This window comes from Cetorhinus maximus, chromosome 2 (genome assembly GCF_964194155.1).
Source record: "Cetorhinus maximus chromosome 2, sCetMax3.hap1.1, whole genome shotgun sequence".
NCBI classification, from domain to species: Eukaryota; Metazoa; Chordata; class Chondrichthyes; order Lamniformes; family Cetorhinidae; genus Cetorhinus; species Cetorhinus maximus.
In genome coordinates, this window is record NC_135880.1 from 12,068,415 (window position 1) to 12,087,127 (window position 18,713).

At 48.0% G+C, this 18,713-nt stretch overlaps 1 protein-coding gene across 1 annotated transcript in view; it reads left to right on the forward strand.

The window, feature by feature from the left end:
- Positions 1 to 2,844: 2,844 nt before the first annotated feature.
- dok7b (docking protein 7b) overlaps positions 2,845 to 18,713 on the forward strand; it is a 97,108-nt gene continuing 81,239 nt past the window's right edge. Inside the window, exons 1-4 of the mRNA XM_078557346.1 lie at positions 2,845 to 2,960; positions 3,327 to 3,372; positions 8,508 to 8,738; positions 16,391 to 16,591. Of these exons, the coding sequence (XP_078413472.1) occupies positions 2,907 to 2,960; positions 3,327 to 3,372; positions 8,508 to 8,738; positions 16,391 to 16,591 (532 nt within the window). The 5' untranslated portion in view covers positions 2,845 to 2,906. The remainder of the gene's footprint in view (positions 2,961 to 3,326; positions 3,373 to 8,507; positions 8,739 to 16,390; positions 16,592 to 18,713) is intronic.

Below are 18,713 nucleotides of genomic sequence, written 5' to 3' on the forward strand. Positions count from 1 at the left end.
TTTATTATCAGTAACCTTTGGGAAAAATAAACATATTCCTTAGCCTTGCTTATCTGGCCAATTGTAAACAGACTGAGATCCCTTTGAAATCGAAATTTCCCTTCATCTGTCTGACAATGCAAATTCCCTTCACACCTTACACAGTACTCCAGATGTGGTCTCACCAAGGTCCTGTACAGCTACAGTAAAACTTCCTGACTTTTATATTCTATTCCCCTTACAATAAACACCTACAAAACATTTGCCTTCCTAATCACTTGCTGTACCTGCATAGTAACTTTTTGTGATTCATGTACCTGGACACCCAGATCCCTCTGTACCACCGAGTTCTTCACTCTCTCTCCATTTAAATAGTATACTGCTTTTCTATTCTTCCTGCAAAGTGGATACGTTCACATTTTCCAACATTATATTCCATCTGCCAAATTTTTGCCCACTTACTTAACCTACCTATATCCCTCTGCAGACTCTCCACTTCTTCCTCTTGACAACTTACTTTTCTACCTATCTTGGTGTCATCAGCAAATTTAGCTACCATACATTCAATCCCTTCATCCAAGTCATTGATGTAGATTGTAAATAGTTGAGCACTGATCCCTGTGGCACTCCACTCATGACAAGTTGCCAACCTGAAAATGATCCATTTATCCCTACTCTTTGTTTCCTGTCAGCTAACCAATCCTTTATCCATCCCAATATGTTACCCCCTGCACCATGAGCTCTTATTTTGTGTAGTAGCGTTATCAAATTCTGGAGAAACTTTTCTAATGGGCACGAAAACGACCGACCAGTATTGGTAAAGAGCAGTTTAACTGGTTTTGGGTGTGAAGATCCTTTGGCCAGTTTAACAGGAGCACACATATCTCATTAATATCAAGGACAGAGGTATCTTTCCTCAGGCGACTGGTATCCAATTTCAGTCTACTCATGCACCCTAAATCGAGCAGGCGCTGTCTGTCTCCATGACAGAGCCAGGGGAGTGGGTGGGTGGTGGTGGGCATTAGATTGAGGCCAATAGTAGCTGGTAAGCCAGTTTTACACCTCTCCCCAGGTTTTTATTTTCCATTGAAGTCAAGATCTACGTCAGAGGGTAGGGAAAGTCTTGATTGTAAACACACGACGCCTTGATGTGATCCGCTTTGAAGCCCATCTCACCATCACTTTCAGGTTCTGTCAATGTGACATCTTGATCCCTTTTTCTCGAACAGGAGACAAAGAGTTTGCCAAAGGCCTCTTTGTGGGTGGGGTGGGGTGGATACAATCAGCTTCCCTGTCCTTGGGGCTTGACTGGGAATGATCGGTAGGAATATCTGGCTGCTCTTCACTGGCTTCTGTTGGAAGTGCACGTGGTCTTAAGGTGTTGACAGCACTAGGCTGTGACTCACTAACCACCCCCAACCCCCCCACCGCCCCTCCCTGCCCCCCTCCCCCCCCCGACCCTCCTTACCCCCATCCCCCCCCTCCCTGCACCCACCCCCACCCCCCCGACCCTCCCTGCCCCATCGCTCCCCCCTCCCCCCCTCCCAGTTAACGAGGCTGTCAATACTCGCTGACCGATTCACCCATGAAAACTCTCTTGAGTATCGGGTGAATCCTGAATGGTCAGAGCACATGGGTAAGAACTGAAGTAAAAACCATTGTAATAGCGGCAATTCCCTCTCTACAGGACATTGCAGACCCCCGACCCCCTCCACCCCCCGCCCATAACCCTACCAGCAGCACACAGCCCAGGAACAAGTGGCTGGGGGCAGGAGCTCAGGACTCAGTCAATCTCTCTATCGGAGAGCCCAACAGAAACCGCGACATCCCAGGGAATCAGCTCATGAGCAACTTACAGAAATTATTCACCTCCTGTGGAGTTGCCAAGCTCCAGAAATAGACCTCTGTTTATGTGTGTGTTTTTTTACATATGTGTGAGAGTACATTTCTGTTAAGTGCATGTTTGTAGGTGCATACATGCGAATCTGTGTGTCTGTGTTGGGGTGAGAGTATGTTTCTCACGAGGGGTGAGAGTGCCTGGGTGGGGGTGAGAGTGCCTGGGTGGGGGTGGGTGTGTTTCTCATGAGGGGTGTGAGTGTAGGTGGGGTGAGAGTGTGTGGGTGGGGGTGGGTGTGTTTCTCACGAGGGGTGAGTGAGTGTGGGTGTGGGGGTGAGAGTGTGTTTGCACTTGTGCTTCTGTCGAGTTTTTATTCATTCACGGGATGTGGGCGTCGCTGGCTAGACCAGCACTTGTTGCCCATCCCTAATTGCCCTTGGGAAGGTGGTGGTGAGCTGCCCCCTTGAGATGAACCATGTAGGAAGGCAATTCAACAGTGAAGGAACTCCCTCCCTAACAGCGCTGTGGGTGTACCTACACCCCAGGGACTGCAGCGGTCCAAGAAGGCAGCTCCCCACCGCCTTCTCAAGGGGCAACTAGGGATGGGCAATAAATGCTGGCCCAGCCAGAGAAGCCCACATCCCGTGAATGAATGAAAATAAAAGCAGGGAAGAAGGCAGCCAATTTGCCACACACCAAAATCCCACAAGCCGCAACCTCCTGGCGTAATTCCACAACATACACCACCCCCCATGCCCAAATTAAAGTGGGTGGCAGAGGGAGGAGCGTTTTACATTGTGTGTGTGTGTGTGTGTGTGTGTCCGGGGAGGGGGTGGGGTGGGGGGAAGAGGCCCTGTCCCTTTAAGAGACCCTGTCCCTTTAAGAGGCCCTGTCCCTTTAAGAGGAGAGGGTTCTGTTGCCACACATGGGGACTGGTGGGCGGGGGTTGGGGAGAGTGGAGAGGTGTCAGTGGAGCCAGTGGAGCACTTGCTCCTGCCTCCCTTGCCCGAGGCTCTGGGATCGCTCGGCTCACCAAGTTATTTTGAAAGTGACCCTGAGAGTTTGCAGCTGTTTAGAACCATGACTGAAGATGACGGATTCGGTTGTCGCGGAAGGGCAAGTAAAACTGAGAGACGGGAAAAAGGTCTCTGCTTCTGCGGGGGGAGGAGGAGGAGGAGGAGGGAGGGGGGGCAGGGAAAATGTTCGAGGCGAGTGGGTTGTGTGTCTGTGTGTGTCTGTGTGTGTCTGAGTGTGTGTGTGTGTCTGAGTGTGTGTGTGTGTGTCTGAGTGTGTGTCAGTGTGTGGTGTGTGTGTGTGGTGTGTGTGTCTGTGTGGTGTGTGTGTCTGTGTGGTGTGTGTGTGTGTGTCTGTGTGTGTGTGTGTGTCTGTGTGTGTGGTGTCTGTGTCTGTGTGTGTGTCTGTGTGTGTCTGTGTGTGTGTGTGCCCGGGACCGGTTTGTTAACTGTTGTGTTTTTTTTTTCACACACACACTCACATGTACCCCGTCCAGTGGAAAAGTAGGTGGCTGGTACTTCGGAAGCCTTCTCCTGTAGCAGGTACTTCTTTACTCACTTGTCTATCTATATTTGACTGGGGGTGGGTGAGTTGAATCAGCTTAGAGGGGACTGTAAGAGGCCGAGTAGCAGTAATAGCAGCAGTGCTCCCTGAACGTGTAGTTTGTGGCTATATCTCGGCTCTATTCCTCTGACCTGTAGCCCACCCCAGTGCCCCCCCACCGACCCTGTTCTTGTTAACTTTTTTTTTTGGGTCCATTTCTCATTTTGTTTTTTTTTCCCCTGAGGTGTAGATGAATTTTCAGAGAGAAGGTGGGTGGTTTTGTGAAATGAGCTGAAACATCTTGGCTTTAATTGAAATAGCAGCGAGACCACACAGTCAAGGCGCTTGGTATTTGAGGGGTGATAATGGTTTGGGGGTTGGGGGGTGGTGTGTGTGTGTGTGTGTGTGTGTGTGTGTGGGTGGGTGGGTGGGTGGGCCCTCGCTTCCTCACACCTCTCAGTACTGTGGGCTCGATCTTCAGCTTTCCTCTCAGTCGACACTTCTACCAGATTCTGACCAGTATGTTTTCACTATAGCCCAGAGAGTGGGTTAAAGTCTGGAACTGTCTTTTAACCGTATGAAGCAGTTGAGGTCAATAGCACAGATTCATTTAAATGGGAGTCTTAGATAGACGTGTGAGTGGGAAAGGAATGGCGGGGTATTTCGGTTGGGTGAGGTGAGGTGAAGAGGGGTGGGATGAGGCTCATGCGGAGGTAGGTGGTGGCATAGTGGTATTGTCACTGGACTGGTAACCCAGAGACCCGGGGTAATGCTCTGCAGATAGGGGTTCGAATCCCACTAGGGCAGAATTCAATTAAAAAAAAAAATCAGGAATTAAAAGTCTAATGATGATCATGAATCAATTGTCATAAAAACCCATTTGATTCACTAACCCCCTTTTGGGAAGGAAATCTGCCATTCTTGCCTGGTCTGGCCTACATGTGACTGGTTGACCATAACATAAGATGTAGGACCTCCACCACCGACGCACAGTAGCAACAGTGTGTACCATCTACAAGATGCACTGCAGGAATTCACCAAGGCTCCTTAGACAGCACCTTCCAAACCCACGACCACTACCACATAGAAGGACAAGGGCAGCAGATAGATGGGAACACCGCCACCTGGAAGTTCCCCTCCAAGTCACTCACCATCCTGACTTGGAAATATATCGCCGTTCCTTCACTGTTGCTGGGTCAAAATCCTGGAACTCCCTTCCTAACAGCACTGTGGGTGTACCTACACCACATGGACTGCAGCGGTTCAAGAAGGCAGCTCACCACCGCCTTCTCAAAATAAGTGCTGGCCCAGCCTGCGAAGCCCACATCCCGTGAATGAATAATACATCTTTAAAAAAGACATAGGCCATTCGGCCCATCGAGTCTGCTCCGCCATTCAGTGAGATCACGGCTGATCTGATAATCCTCAGCTCCACTTTCCTGCCTTTTCCCCATGACCCTTGATTCCCTTACTGACTCTTAACTGCCCTCTGAACGAGGGTAATTTGTGCAATAAATGCTGTCCTAGCCAGTGTCACCCACATCCTATGAGTGAGTAAAAAAAAAACAGTAAGCGCCAGCACGAATCAGTTGGGCTGATTGTTCTGTGTCGATGGGCTGCAGCGGTTCAAAAAGGCGGCTCACCACCAATCCCATGAACGAATAAAAAACAACAAGGTGCGATTTTCGTTTGATCCCATGGCCATATTTTTACCAGTATTTTAAAGGCTACACTTGTCGCTAAAGTTTTTTTTGTGTGTGGCCGGAGTTGTGAATTGCTATGTGGCACAGCTATGCCATTGAAGGGGCTGGGCGGGTGCATTTTGATGGGTAACAGCCAGTGCCCCAAATAGCGAACAAGAGTCAGCACAAATGCCCCTTTAAGGGCAGCACTGATCAAATAAGCGAATACGCATCCCAACCCTGTCAACTGTGGCTCACTCTGAGGCCCAAGGCTGTGGGTTAAAATCCCACCACAAGAGACTTGATCCCAAAATCTAGGCTGACGATTCGGGTGCAATAAAATGAGAGGGATTGGTGAACCCTTCGGTTAAAACCGGGTGGGGGGGGGTCTTCCTTGCCCATCTGCCCTCTCAGGCTGATGTAAGAGATCGCGAGGGCACTCTTCCGAGGGGGCTTTCCTGGTGTCCCTGCCAATACCAACTCGCATCACTAAGAAACATTTAATGCAAAAGCAAAACGCTGTTAATTCCAGAAAGCCTGAGATGAAAACGAAATGTTGGAAAAACTCAGGCCTTGACAGCACCTGAGAAACGGAGCCAGAGTTTGAGGTCGATGACCTTTCATCTTTTTCATTCATTCGTAGGGGGGTGGGTGTCGCTGGCCGGGCCAGCATTTATTGCCCACCCCTAATTGCCCTCGTTCAGAGGGCATTTAAGAGTCAGCCACATTGCGGTGGGTCTGGAGTCACATGTAGGCCAGACCAGGTAAGGACAGCAGATTTCCTTCCCCTAAAGGACATTAGTGAACCAGATGGGTTTTTGTACAACAATCGACAACGGTTTCATGATTTCTTTAGATTTTTATTGAATTCAAATTCCACCATCTCTGTGGCGGGATTCGAACCCAGGTCCCCAGAACATCCTACGAACTGGTGTTGCCAGGCCTACTGGGAGCTTCCAGCATTTTCTGTTTATTTTATCACTAAGGCACAGATTATCTGCTCATTCGCACATTGCTGGGATCTTGCTGTGCACAAATTGGTGACACTTTCCTGCCATGCGTTTACATTTCAAAAGGTACCTAATTGACTATAAAGCATTTTGTAACGTCCTGAGGTGGTGCAAGTTGCTATATAAATGCAAGCTCTTTCTATGGTGGCGTAGTGGTAATGTCACTGGACTGGTAATCCTAGAGGCCCAGGTCCCCTCTGGGGATGTGGGTTCAAATCCCACCACAGCAGCTGGTGGAATTTAAGTTCAATTAATGAATCTAGAATAGAAAGCTAGTCTCAGTAACGGTGACCATAACATCTATCATCGATCGTTGTAACGACCATCTGGTTCACTAGTGCACTTTAGGGGAAGGAAATCTGCCATCCTTACCTGGTCTGGCCTACATGTGACTCCAGACCCACAGCAATATGGTTGACTCTTAACTTTCTTCTGCAATGTTCAGTTCAAGGGCAATTGGGGATGGGCAACAATTGCTGGCTGTCAGCGAAGCCCATAAAAGAAATCGATGGCTAAAATGAGCAACAAGGCCCCAACCAGACCAAAATGATAAAAACAAAAAACTGCGGATGGTGGAAATCCAAAACAAAAACACCTGGAAAAACTCAGCAGGTCTGGCAGCATCGGCGGAGAAGAGCAAAGTTGACGTTTCGAGTCCTCACGACCCTTCAAACAGAACTAAGTAGAAGTAGGAAAGGGGTGAAATATAAGCCTTGCCAACTAAATCCTATTCCCCACGTCTGGTGGACTCTTCATTCCCTGTGGAGAGGCCTTGATTGCAGTGGCAGACCACGGCGGGGGGTGGGGGGGATGGTTTAATCTCTTACCTCGGATGGATTTATTTATTCCAAGCCTTGCGAGGGAGCAGGTGAAATCAAGTGGCAGGGTGAGTGAATCTTGTGAATGGATTAGGAATCTTTGAAGTTGCTGGTTTTGCAGCTGTTTGTGCTGGCAGCTGTTGGGCTCGCTCGTCAACTGACGGGAAAATACAACTGCTCTCACGCAGCCAGGAGCATATAGATAGGCGAGCCGGTGAGAAGAAGGCTTTGATTGAGCTGGCGGGGGGTGGGGGTGGGGGGTGACTGTGCAGGAGGTGGGGGGAGGGGAAATGAGCAGAGAGCTTTCACAATGTCGGGGGGGGGCACTGGGCAGAATGCACTGCCTGAGAGTGTGTGGCGGAGGCAGGTTCGATCGTGACTTTCCAAAGAGAATTGGATCATTTATCAGAAGTGGAAAATTTTGCAGGGCTAGGGGGGGAAAAAAGGCAGGGGAGTGGGATTGGTGAATTACTCTTGCAGAGAGCCGGCACAGATGCAACAGGCTGAATGGCCTCCCTTTGTGCTGTAACCATTCTGTGGTTCAGTGATAGAAAAACTAAATACGGATAAATCTCTTAGAGCCTGGTGGCATGTATGTGGGGAGGGTGGATAGTGAGACAAAGGAGGGCGCACTGGCTAGCGTTGTGAGACAGATGAGGGTGTGTGTGTGTGTGTCTGTGTTTGTGCGTGCGATGGTGAGATATCCCAAGATTGGAAGTAGACAAATATAATTCCAATATATTTTAAGCTCCTGCCTATTGCATGCACATTCTATAAGTGTCGCATTCCCTGTAAGAGGTGCACAACCTCCCCATCACACTTTGATATTGCCAATGAACCCTTCAACTTAATCAGAGGAAGACCATGGGAGATCTGCTAGGGTTCATAAAATACAAGGTGAAGCTGGGTCCATGTTTCTACAACAGTTGTGCACTGTGGTGGTGCTCGCATACCTCGTTGGCTTGAGATATTAATTCAGAAAAAGTAATTTTATCTTCGGCTTTAGTTGCGCTCTTTCTGAGCCAAAAGGTCACGTGGGTTCAAGAACTGTTCCTGGGACTTGAGCACCTGATTGAAGCTGACATTCCCAGGGCAGTGTTGGGGAAGTGCTGCGCTGTCGGAAGTGTTGTTTTTTTTGGATGGAGATGTTAAACTGAGGCTTTGTCTGCTCCCCCAGGGGGACATAAAAGGTCTCGTGGCACGATTATTTTACAAAGAGCAGTGGGAGTTCATGTCTGTGCCAAATCTCTGCTGGATTAATTCACCAGTCCTACTCCCCTGCCTCTTCCCCTAGCAAATTTTCCCCTTCAGACAATGATCCAATTCTCATTTGCAAGTCACATTTGAATCCCTTGAGCATCATGACGAAAATGCTGTTTGAGAGCTTCCTGTGTGTAAATTGGCTGCTGTGTTTCCTATGTTACAGCCATGACAGCACTTCAAAAGTGTTTTGTTGACTGTAAAACACTTTGGGCACCCTGAAGTCATGAACGGCAGCCATATAAATGAAAGTCTGTCTTTCTAGGATTTTGCTTGTGTGTGTGCTGCACAAGGGTCAGCAGTGTTGCGATGGAGAGTTTATACGAAAGCTTTCAATTCCATTGTTTTTGATTCCTGTTTTCAGACTGTTTGCTAATGCTGGTGTTTAAAGACAAGTCTGAGAAGAGCAAAGGCCACAAGGAGAGGAGCAGCGTGACACTGGAGGACATATGTGGCTTGGAACCCGGCCTGTCATTGGAGGGTGTGAATCACATCCTCGCAATAATCTGTCTGGGACAAACTGTACTGCTGGCTTTCGAGAACAAGGAAACCATGTCTGTGTGGGATATGAGGACCCGCTATAGCCTTGGTGAAGGTAATTGAGGCTGCCCAAAATTCCTGGTGTGATCTAACTGAGGTGCTTAAGATGATGAAAGGATTCAATAGGATAGATAGAAAGAAACAATTTCCTCTGGTTGGGGGAGATGGGGGAAGGTGTGGTGGAGTCCAGGGTAAGAGGTCAGAACGTTAAAGTTGGAGCTTCGCCATCCAGGGGTGAACACCAGAAACAATAAGGGTATTAGAAATCTGGAACACCCTCTGGCCAAAAAACTCTTGCGCTCCCCCAGTTTCGAATTGAAAATTTTAATACTAGGATTTGCCAAATTTTCATTCGGGCAAGGGTATTGAAGGCTGTGGAGCCAAGGCGGGTGTGTGGACTTAACAGATCATCCGTGCTCTAACTGAATAGCTTAAAGGGCTCCGTGGTCTGTTCCAGTTCCTACGTGCCACCTTTGGTATTTCCACTGAGAGTTTGATAACTCCAAACCTTTTTCACATTTTGGTTTTCAGCTCTCTCTCTTGCTCATGTTGATGCTGGTCATGGGTGCTGATTAATGCTAGAGTTAGCGGCGTGAAATCTGGATACCTAACTGGTTATCCCAGCAAATAATCAGAACACACGGCAGGCCACTCGGCCCCTCGAGCCTGCTCTGCCATTCAATAAGATCATGGCTGATCGGGTTGTAACCTCAACCCCACATTCCTGCCTTCACCTGATAACCTTTCACCCCCTTATTAATCAAGAGCCTATCTGGCTCTGCCTTAAAAATATTCAAAGACCTTGCTTCCACTGCCTTTTGAGGAAGAGAGTTCCAAAGACTCATGACCCTCAGAAAAAAATTCCCCTCATCTGCCTCAAATGAGTGACCCCTTAGTTTTAAACAGTGACCCCTAATTCTAGATTCTCCCACAAGAGGAAACATCCTCTCCACATCCACCCTGTCAAGACCTCTCAGAATCTTATATGTTTCAATCAAGTCGCCTCTTACTCTTCTAAACTCCAGTGGATACATGCCCAGTCTGTCCAACCTTTATCATAAGACAAACCGCCTATTCCTGTTATTAATCTAGTAAACCTTCTCTGAACTGCTTCTAATGCATTTACATCTTTCTTTAAATAAGGGAGACCAATACTGTACTCCAGATATGGTCGTCTATAGTGAAGACTGAAGCAAAATACCTGTTTAATGCATCCGCCATCTCCCTACTTTCTGTTATCAATTCCCCAGATGCGATTACTACCGGACCAGTGTTGTTATGAATAAAAACAGAAAACGCTGGAAAAACTCAGCAGTTCTGACAGCATCTATGGAGAGAAACAGAGTTAACGTTTTGAGTCCATATGACTTCAGAGCACTTTATTAACTCTTATCTTATTTAAACATCTGTAGAAACTCTTACTATCTTGTCTTTATGTTACTAGCTAGCTTTCCCTCATAATATAATTTTTCTCTCATCAGTCTTTTGTCATTCTTAGTTGTTAATATTCTTTCCAATCTTCTGACCTGCCACCCGTCTTTGCGTAATTATATGCTTTTTCTTTAAGTTTGATACTGCCTTTAACTTTTTTAGTTAACCACAGATGGTGGGCCCTCCCCTTGGAATTTTTCTTCCTCATTGGAATGTATATATTCTGTGTATTCTGAAATACCCCTTTAAATGTCTACCACTGAACCTCTGTTGACCTATCCCTTAACCTCAATTGCCAGCTCCGCTTTCATGTCCACATAATTGTCCTTATTTAAATTTAAAATATTAGCCTTGGATGCACTTGTCTCTCCCTCAATATGAATGTAAAATTCAGTCATAATATGATCGCTGCTCCTAGGGGCTCCTTCAGTGAGGTTGCCAATTAATCCTATCTCGTTGCACAATACCAGGTCTAGTATAGCCTGCTCTCTGGCTGTCCCATGAGTCAGAACCCACTTCTCCCACACGAGCCTTTGAGCCAGGCATTCATTTTGCTAATCTTATTTGTCCTATGCCAATTTGCTTGTGGGTCAGGTAATAGTCCAGAAATATATTACCTTTTTGAGGTTCAGCTGCTTAGTTTGGTGCCTAGCTCCTCATACTGACTATGCAGAACCTCCTCCCTCCCTCCTGCCTATGTCGTTGGTACTTACATGGACCACAACCACTTGGATCCACCCCATCCCACTGCAAGTTCCTCTCCAGCCCTGAGCAAATGTCCCGAACCCTGGTACCGGGCAGGCAACAGCCATCTGGACTCTCGCTCCTTGCTACGGTCCCCTACGACAACTACGTTGTTTTGCGCTCCACCCACTTGGTTGGCTTCCTGTATCACGGTGCCATTGTCAATTTGCTCATCCATCCTGCAGCCCCCACTCTCATCCAAACAAGCTGAGAGAGCCTCAAACCTGTTGGACAATTGCAGAGGCTCAACACTCCTGCCCTCTGGGTCCGCTGACCGGCCTCAGCTGCAGTCACGCCCTCCTGTCCCTGACCACCTTCCAAATCAGAAGACCCTATCCTAAGGGCTGCGAGCGCCTCCTGGTACAAAGCGTTCAGATAACTCTTGCCCTAACCTGATGTGTCGCAGTGTCTGAAGCTCAGCCACCAGCTCAGTGACCCTGAGCCAAAGCTCCTCAAGCCTGCAGACACTTACTGCAGACATGTTTGCCCTGGATCACACTGGCATCCAGGAGCTCCCACATGCTGCAGCTGTGACACATCACCTGTCCTGCCATACCTATGTGTTTTAATTAATTATTTAATTATTTAATTCAATTATATATTTTCTTTTATAAATTTATTAATCATCACAAATTCATGTACTATTTTAAACCTTAGGAATAGAATAGACCTTGACCACTTACCAGATGCTCACCTTAAAGCTAGCTTCTTCCCCTGTAGTGGACAAGAACCAGCTACTACAGGATGAAAAAGTAAAGGAGCACCTCAATCCCCTCCTGACTGAACTCCCTCAGCTCACCAAACTCTCACTCTGTTGAGATCGCACCCCAACAAAAACCTCTGCCCACACCACATCCCAGGTCATGGGTTTAAAAATAATATTTGAGTATGGGAATAAGGGCAGGCTATTCAGCCGCTTGTACCTGTTCCACCGTTATTACTATCCCTGTAGAGACCGATATCTTTTTAAAAGGAAAGAAATCCCCATGAAGCCAAAGGAAAGAGCTGCTGGACAAGATTTCACCTTCTAAAATTTTTTACTGAAAAAAAAACCTCAAATCAACATCGTTCAAACACTAACAGGCGAGGGATGTTTCAAATAAAAAGTAAGTCAGTAAGAAAGTACAGGCTCTTCCTAGCACATGGGTGTTCGCACCATTTAATTTGATCATAGATGATCTAAATCCTAATTCCATCTACCCGCTTTGTTTCCATAACCCTTAATACCCTGACCTAACAATCTCTCAAATTCAGTTTTGAAATATTCAATTGACGCCCCCAATGTTTTTTTTTTGCGAAGGAGATTTCCAGACATCATCCCTGAAAGCTATTGCTTGGGCTTGTTAGATACCTGGAGACGTGATGGGCTGGTTAGATACCTGGAGACGTGATGGGCTGGTTAGATACCTGGAGACGTGATGGGCTGGTTAGATACCTGGAGACATGTTGGGCTTGTTAGATACCTGGAGACATGTTGGGCTTGTTAGATACCTGGAGACATGATGGGCTTGTTAGATACCTGGAGACATGATGGGCTTGTTAGATACCTGGAGACGTGATGGGCTGGTTAGATACCTGGAGACATGATGGGCTGGTTAGATACCTGGAGACATGATGGGCTGGTTAGATACCTGGAGACATGTTGGGCTTGTTAGATACCTGGAGACATGATGGGCTTGTTAGATACCTGGAGACGTGATGGGCTTGTTAGATACCTGGAGACGTGATGGGCTGGTTAGATACCTGGAGACGTGATGGGCTGGTTAGATACCTGGAGACATGATGGGCTTGTTAGATACCTGGAGACATGATGGGCTGGTTAGATACCTGGAGACATGTTGGGCTTGTTAGATACCTGGAGACATGATGGGCTTGTTAGATACCTGGAGACATGATGGGCTGGTTAGATACCTGGAGACATGATGGGCTGGTTAGATACCTGGAGACATGATGGGCTGGTTAGATACCTGGAGACGTGATGGGCTTGTTAGATACCTGGAGACATGATGGGCTTGTTAGATACCTGGAGACATGATGGGCTGGTTAGATACCTGGAGACATGATGGGCTGGTTAGATACCTGGAGACATGATGGGCTGGTTAGATACCTGGAGACATGATGGGCTGGTTAGATACCTGGAGACATGATGGGCTGGTTAGATACCTGGAGACATGATGGGCTGGTTAGATACCTGGAGACATGATGGGCTGGTTAGATACCTGGAGACATGATGGGCTGGTTAGATACCTGGAGACATGATGGGCTGGTTAGGTACCTGGAGACATGATGGGCTGCGACTATTCTTTTTCAATTAAACGAGAAGCACTGCCTTTTGATCGCTGGAACTGGCCTCTTTTGGAGTTGGGTTGACTCCAAGATAATGTGGCTGGTGACCCGCAATTGGAACTGAGCCAATCCTCCATGGCAAATCCAGTATCTGACCCAGACGAGGTCTACATAATCCCAGGTTTCGGGAACAGGCCATTCAGCCCCTTGAGTTTGCTCTGTCATTCGATGCACACGGACATGCATTTGTGCCTCAACTCACTCCTCAAAAAACACTAAAAACCGGACCCTGAAAGCTGGGCTGCAAGACTAAGTTTATTTTATACCCATTAGGTGCCGTTTAGCACTTAACCCCGTCTCCACACTATTTCAGGATCACGCTTTAATATTCATTAAGGAAATTGTGATATTACAAGTAGCAGTTTAAGACCCGGACCTGATGGTCAAACAGAGCCAGTGAACTTGAGTTATTTGATCCATATCCCTTGCTTCTCTTACCCAACAGGGTTTAATCGACTTTTGTTGCTGAATGAGTGACTTGCCTGAGGGCACCTGTAGGGATGGATCTGGTTGCTGGGATTTCCATCACTAAACACCTGAAAAGGGCTTGCAGGGTTAAAAACATTGTTGGGGGAGGGTGACTGAATTTTTCCAGCCCCTGGATGGTGAGCTAGGGGGTTGGAGGCTGGTAAAATGCTGGGGAGCCACGTCGGGTCAGCTTCCAGATGCAGTCCTACTGCCGGAGAAATTTCCCAGTGATGGGAACGCCGGTGGTTCAGCAGACGGCTGACTGGAGGCGAACGGCCAGTTTAGACAATTGGAGGCCCAATTTAGGGCCATTTTTCTCAGTGGCTTAGCTAAACCCCCACCCTGCGCCATGTACGGAGGCTATCGGTTGTAAGAAGGAGGCCCCCCCTCTAGCTTCTTGGGGTGGGGGCAGCCAAAGGAGTTGGAGGTTCCATTGCCCAGAGAGAGGGCAGCCATGGGCACTAAGACCACCCCTACAGTCCCGACTCTGCCTGCTCCACAGATGGACAACATCCCTCCGATCCTGGCTCTTGCCAAATTGCGTTCAAAATACCCATTACTTTGATTTTGATGCTAGTCTTTTCAAGTTCAGCCCCAACTCCGCCGCTCTGTTCAATGAATGGCTCCTTGAGGAACTTTGACTTTCATGAATCGCTTTTCATTAGCCAGCCACAGAGCAGTGATGGTCACAATGTAGAATTTAACTTTACTTTGGCCCACCTTAGGCCGTGCTTTCAGCTGACCAGGCTCTAAGCTCTGGAATTCCATCACCCCCCCACTCCCCTAAAAGCACTCCACCTTGCTACCTCTTTAAGATGCTCCTTTGAAACCTATCTCTTTGACCAAGGTTTTGGTTACCTGCCCTAATTACTTGAGTCTAGGTGTCAAATTTTGCCTGAGACTCTCCTGTGAGGAGCCTTGGGATATTTTACTAGGTTAAAGGTGCAATATAAATGCAATTCGTTGTTGACTTCCACAGACCTCCTATTTTTCCATTTTCTTTCTTTCTGGCCTCTTGTTTTCTTTTCTCTTCTTGCTTGGCCTTGCATTCCTTTTTATGATCATCTCTCCCCCCCCTCCTGTCCTTCCTTCCCTCCTTCCTTACACTGGGAGGACTTTGCAAGTTGAGGAATCTGCAAGGTGTAGGGTGGCATTGAATGTCGGGTAGACTGCATGTGAATACAAGGGCACAGCACTTTGCCAACTAATGCCTCGGTTGTGCCCAGTAAATCCAGAAAGCCACTCGGTGATGACAGAAAGCTGGTCGCCAGTTGATTGTTTCACAAGCGATGCCCTTCATCAATCAGTACAACTTCATTTCATCAGAATGCATGGCACTTGGATTCGATTCCAGCAACAAGAGACTAACTGGTTACAATAGGTATTCGGTTTTGCTCGCGCTGTGAGACCTTCCTTCAGTTGTTAGTTCTGCTTCTCCTCCCTTGCTTTAGTTTTGAACTCTGAGCTGAGATTCTGAGGGGGTCTTGACAGGGTGGATCCGGAGAGGATGTTTCTGCTCCGTGGGGGAATCTAGAACTAGGGGGGGGCACAGTTTCAAAATAAAGGCTCCCCCATTCAAGACTGAGATGAGGAGGAATTTCTTCCCTGAGGGTTATTAGTCTTTGGAGCTCTCTTCCCCAGAGAGCAGTGGAGGCTGGGTGATTGAATATGTCCGAGGCTGAGTTAGAGGGCTATGAGGGATAGGCAGGCAAGTGGAGTTAAGACCGCATTCAAATCAACCCTGGTCTTTTGACTGGTGGAGCAGGCTCGAGGGGCTGAATGGCCTGCTCCTGCTCCTAATTCTTATGTTCTTAGTGGAGGGCAGCTGGCAATGATCTTCTCCATTGCTGTAGCTCCATGTTAGGCAGCATGAAGACTGCTGTGTTGCTGTGCTTTGCAAGAGTAGTAGGGTGGGGTTGGAGGTGTTGGGGTCTCAGTGATCCCAAAACTATTGGGCCCGGTGATAGCCTCTTGTGCTGTGGGGGTGGGGAGGAGGATCAGCTGTAAATGATGTGATCCATGTTCTGTCTGAATGATTTCCGAAGGAAATTGGTGGGCAGTGGAGGGGAATAAACTTGCAGGGCTATGACGATAGAGCAGGGGAAGGGTCTAGAGAGAGGCATCATAGACTTGATGGGCCAGTGGACTCCTTCTGTGGGATTAGTGACTCTCTGACTCTGTCTTTTGTGCCTGGTACACAGGATTACCACCCACCCTGAGCCCCCCATCCTGAACTCCAAAAAGTGCCTCTGGAGATTGGCTCAATGTCCATGTGTTTTATTGCCTACCCTGTGGCACTGGATGTAAAATCGCTTGGGCCACAATTGCTTCCCACAAATCTTTATCTTTGCAAGCTGTCGTGGACAGTCTTTAGTGATTTGTGCCTTTAACACAGTAATGCACCCCAAGGTGCTTCACAGGAGGGTGATCAGACAAATATTAACACTGAAACCAAGGAGGGGATATTATGGGACAGGTAGTTCGAAGGAGTAAAGAGAGGCCGAGGGGGTTAGGGTACGGAATTTCAGAGTGTGGCTGAATTAAGTGCCAGTGGTGGGTTGATGGAGATGCACAAAAGGTCGGTGATGAAGGAGCAGAGAGTTCTCAAAGGGTGGTAAAGGTTGTCTTGTGGAGGGGGAGTGTCAATGGCTGGCATTTTTGTTAAGGCATTTTTCAAGAATCTGCGATGGTTTCCATAGCGTCGTCTTGTGTTCTCAGTTCACAGGTTCCATGTGTCCGTGCTACCCGGTACCAAGCTGGAAAGCGGACCCGCTGCACTCCATTTTTGCAACAACATCTTTGTGTTGGTCCGGGATGTTCCTCCAACCATCATTGGTCAGTGGAAGCTCTCCGACATGAGACGCTACGGAGCTATTCCCAATGGGTTTGTCTTCGAAGGAGGTTCACGGTGTGGCATTTGTAAGTATCTCTGTCTTTTCATATTCCACTTGCGGGGGTCATTTTCTGATGCGGACACTCTGACCTGTCGGCCAAGCTAATTGGCTGAAAGTGAGGCCTCCTACTGGCTGCCTGGGTGTGAAAGCATTCTCACAGGCTAGGAGCTGGTAGAAAAACGTTCTTGCAGGTCTCGTCTTGGTACCGTGCATTTGTGTCGGAGGGTGCTGTTTTTCAGGGTGAGATGTTAAAGCTAACCCTTGTCTGTCCTCTAGGATGAATATAAAAGATCCTGCGATGCCTTTCCATTCCTTTTTAATGTGCCAAAGTTTTGGTGGCCAGGCTGAGAGTAAATATACCAAGAACTGAGACAAGAACACATTGAATGACACTAGAGTCACTGTAATCCAGTCACACGAGGGGTGGGGTACTCTTGTGAAATTATTCGAGCGTGGGCAATGAGGGCCTACACCTATGTTATTTTAATTGCTTGATTGTTGGTGGCTGTGCCTTCAACAGCCTTGGCCCTGAGTTATGGAATTCTCTCCCTAAGCCCCTTGACCTCTCTTCCTCTCTCTCCTTCCTCCTTTTAAAACACTCCCAAAGCCAAGCTGTTGGCCACACTTGTCCTACTATCTCCAGGCTTGGCTTGGTATCAAATTTGGTTTGCTAACTCTTCTGTGAAGCATCTTGGAATGTTTTATGACGTTGCAGGTGATACATAAATGCAAGTTGCTGTTAACTGTGCAAGGATGGTTGTAAAGGAATCTCAGTTGATTTGTCTGTTTAATCCATTATGAGCTAGCTTCATGCATCGGCAATGGTCTTGTGTCAGTAGTGTTGATTACTGTTATAAATAATTCGACTTGAGTAAACCTGCTTAATAGTTAGCCTATTAGCAGAAGTATCGGGTGTGGCTGATTTATTTATATATAATGTATTTTGGAGTAATGTGAGGGTCAAGTAGAAGCTTGAGGTACTACCTGTAGGCAATAAGAAGTCTTAATGTTCACCCAGGTCACATTATCCCAGAGCGTTTTCCCTACATGATGAGACTGAAATTCCTAGGGAGTGAGGGTTTGCACCCGGAAGTTATTTTTGGAATTGGGAATTGGGAAGCTGTGGACTGAGCTTGAGTTGACTCCACTTGAAAGGTAGTTGGGATTATTCATGATGGCCGTTTCTGGTTTTTTTTTTAGATGTTGTTTCTGATTTTGCTTTGTGATCATCCACCTCTGTGCTGGGGGCTTTACCGCGGCTTTCAGGGCCCCGATGTCAGGACCCAAATGGGGGTCCTGAGCCTGCACTTGCCGGGAACCAGTGGAGCTATTTTCCTGGAGGCAGCATCCAAGTTGGCTGCCCTCAGGTCCGCTGTCCAATCAGAGGGGGGCCAATGGCTCTGGCGCCTCTGCAGCCCCGCCAGGGCAGGTGGACGCTGCAGATCGAGGCAGGCCCCGGGGGGTGCCCTCGGACGCAGGAACGGCGGGAGGCCCTGCAAAAAATGGAGGGGCAACGTCTCGAGGGGGTTGGCCCTTTCCTGCGGCGGGTGTGATCTTTCCTGCCTGTGGCCCTGTCGTTGGGACACGGAGACTTTGACTCTGGCACCCCCTCTCCAGCCTGCCACATGGAGGCCACCTCCATTTGAGCCGGCCTGAAAAATGTCCCCCGACCGGGGAATGCATTGAGGAGCTGCCCCAACAAAGCGCTCGCTCTCTTTTCTAATGCACCTGCCCTCCCAAACCTGGCACCATTCCCCCACTCTCCCACCTTTATCACGAGGTAGGGAAAATTTTATTCCTCGTATCCATTATTCGTGTACCAGCCCTGACCATGTCATCAAGGCTGTTTGATCTCTGGGACACGGTAGCTGAGACCGATCTTGCTCTGAACCAATGTCTTCACTCGCCGGAGTAGTGTAGACTCCGTGGTTCTGCATTAGCGATCGGGAGAACCTGAGTTCAAAATTTTTGGATTCAGTTTTAAAAAACCCTGAAGTAAGAAGCTGGTATCCGGGAAAGTGAAGCTGTCGGATTGTCGTAAAACCAGCCCCCCCCCCACAAGTGGTTCATCCCTTTTTGGAAGGAAATCTGCTGTCCTCGTCCGCTCTGGCCTACACGTGACTCCAGTCCCACACCTAATGTGGTTG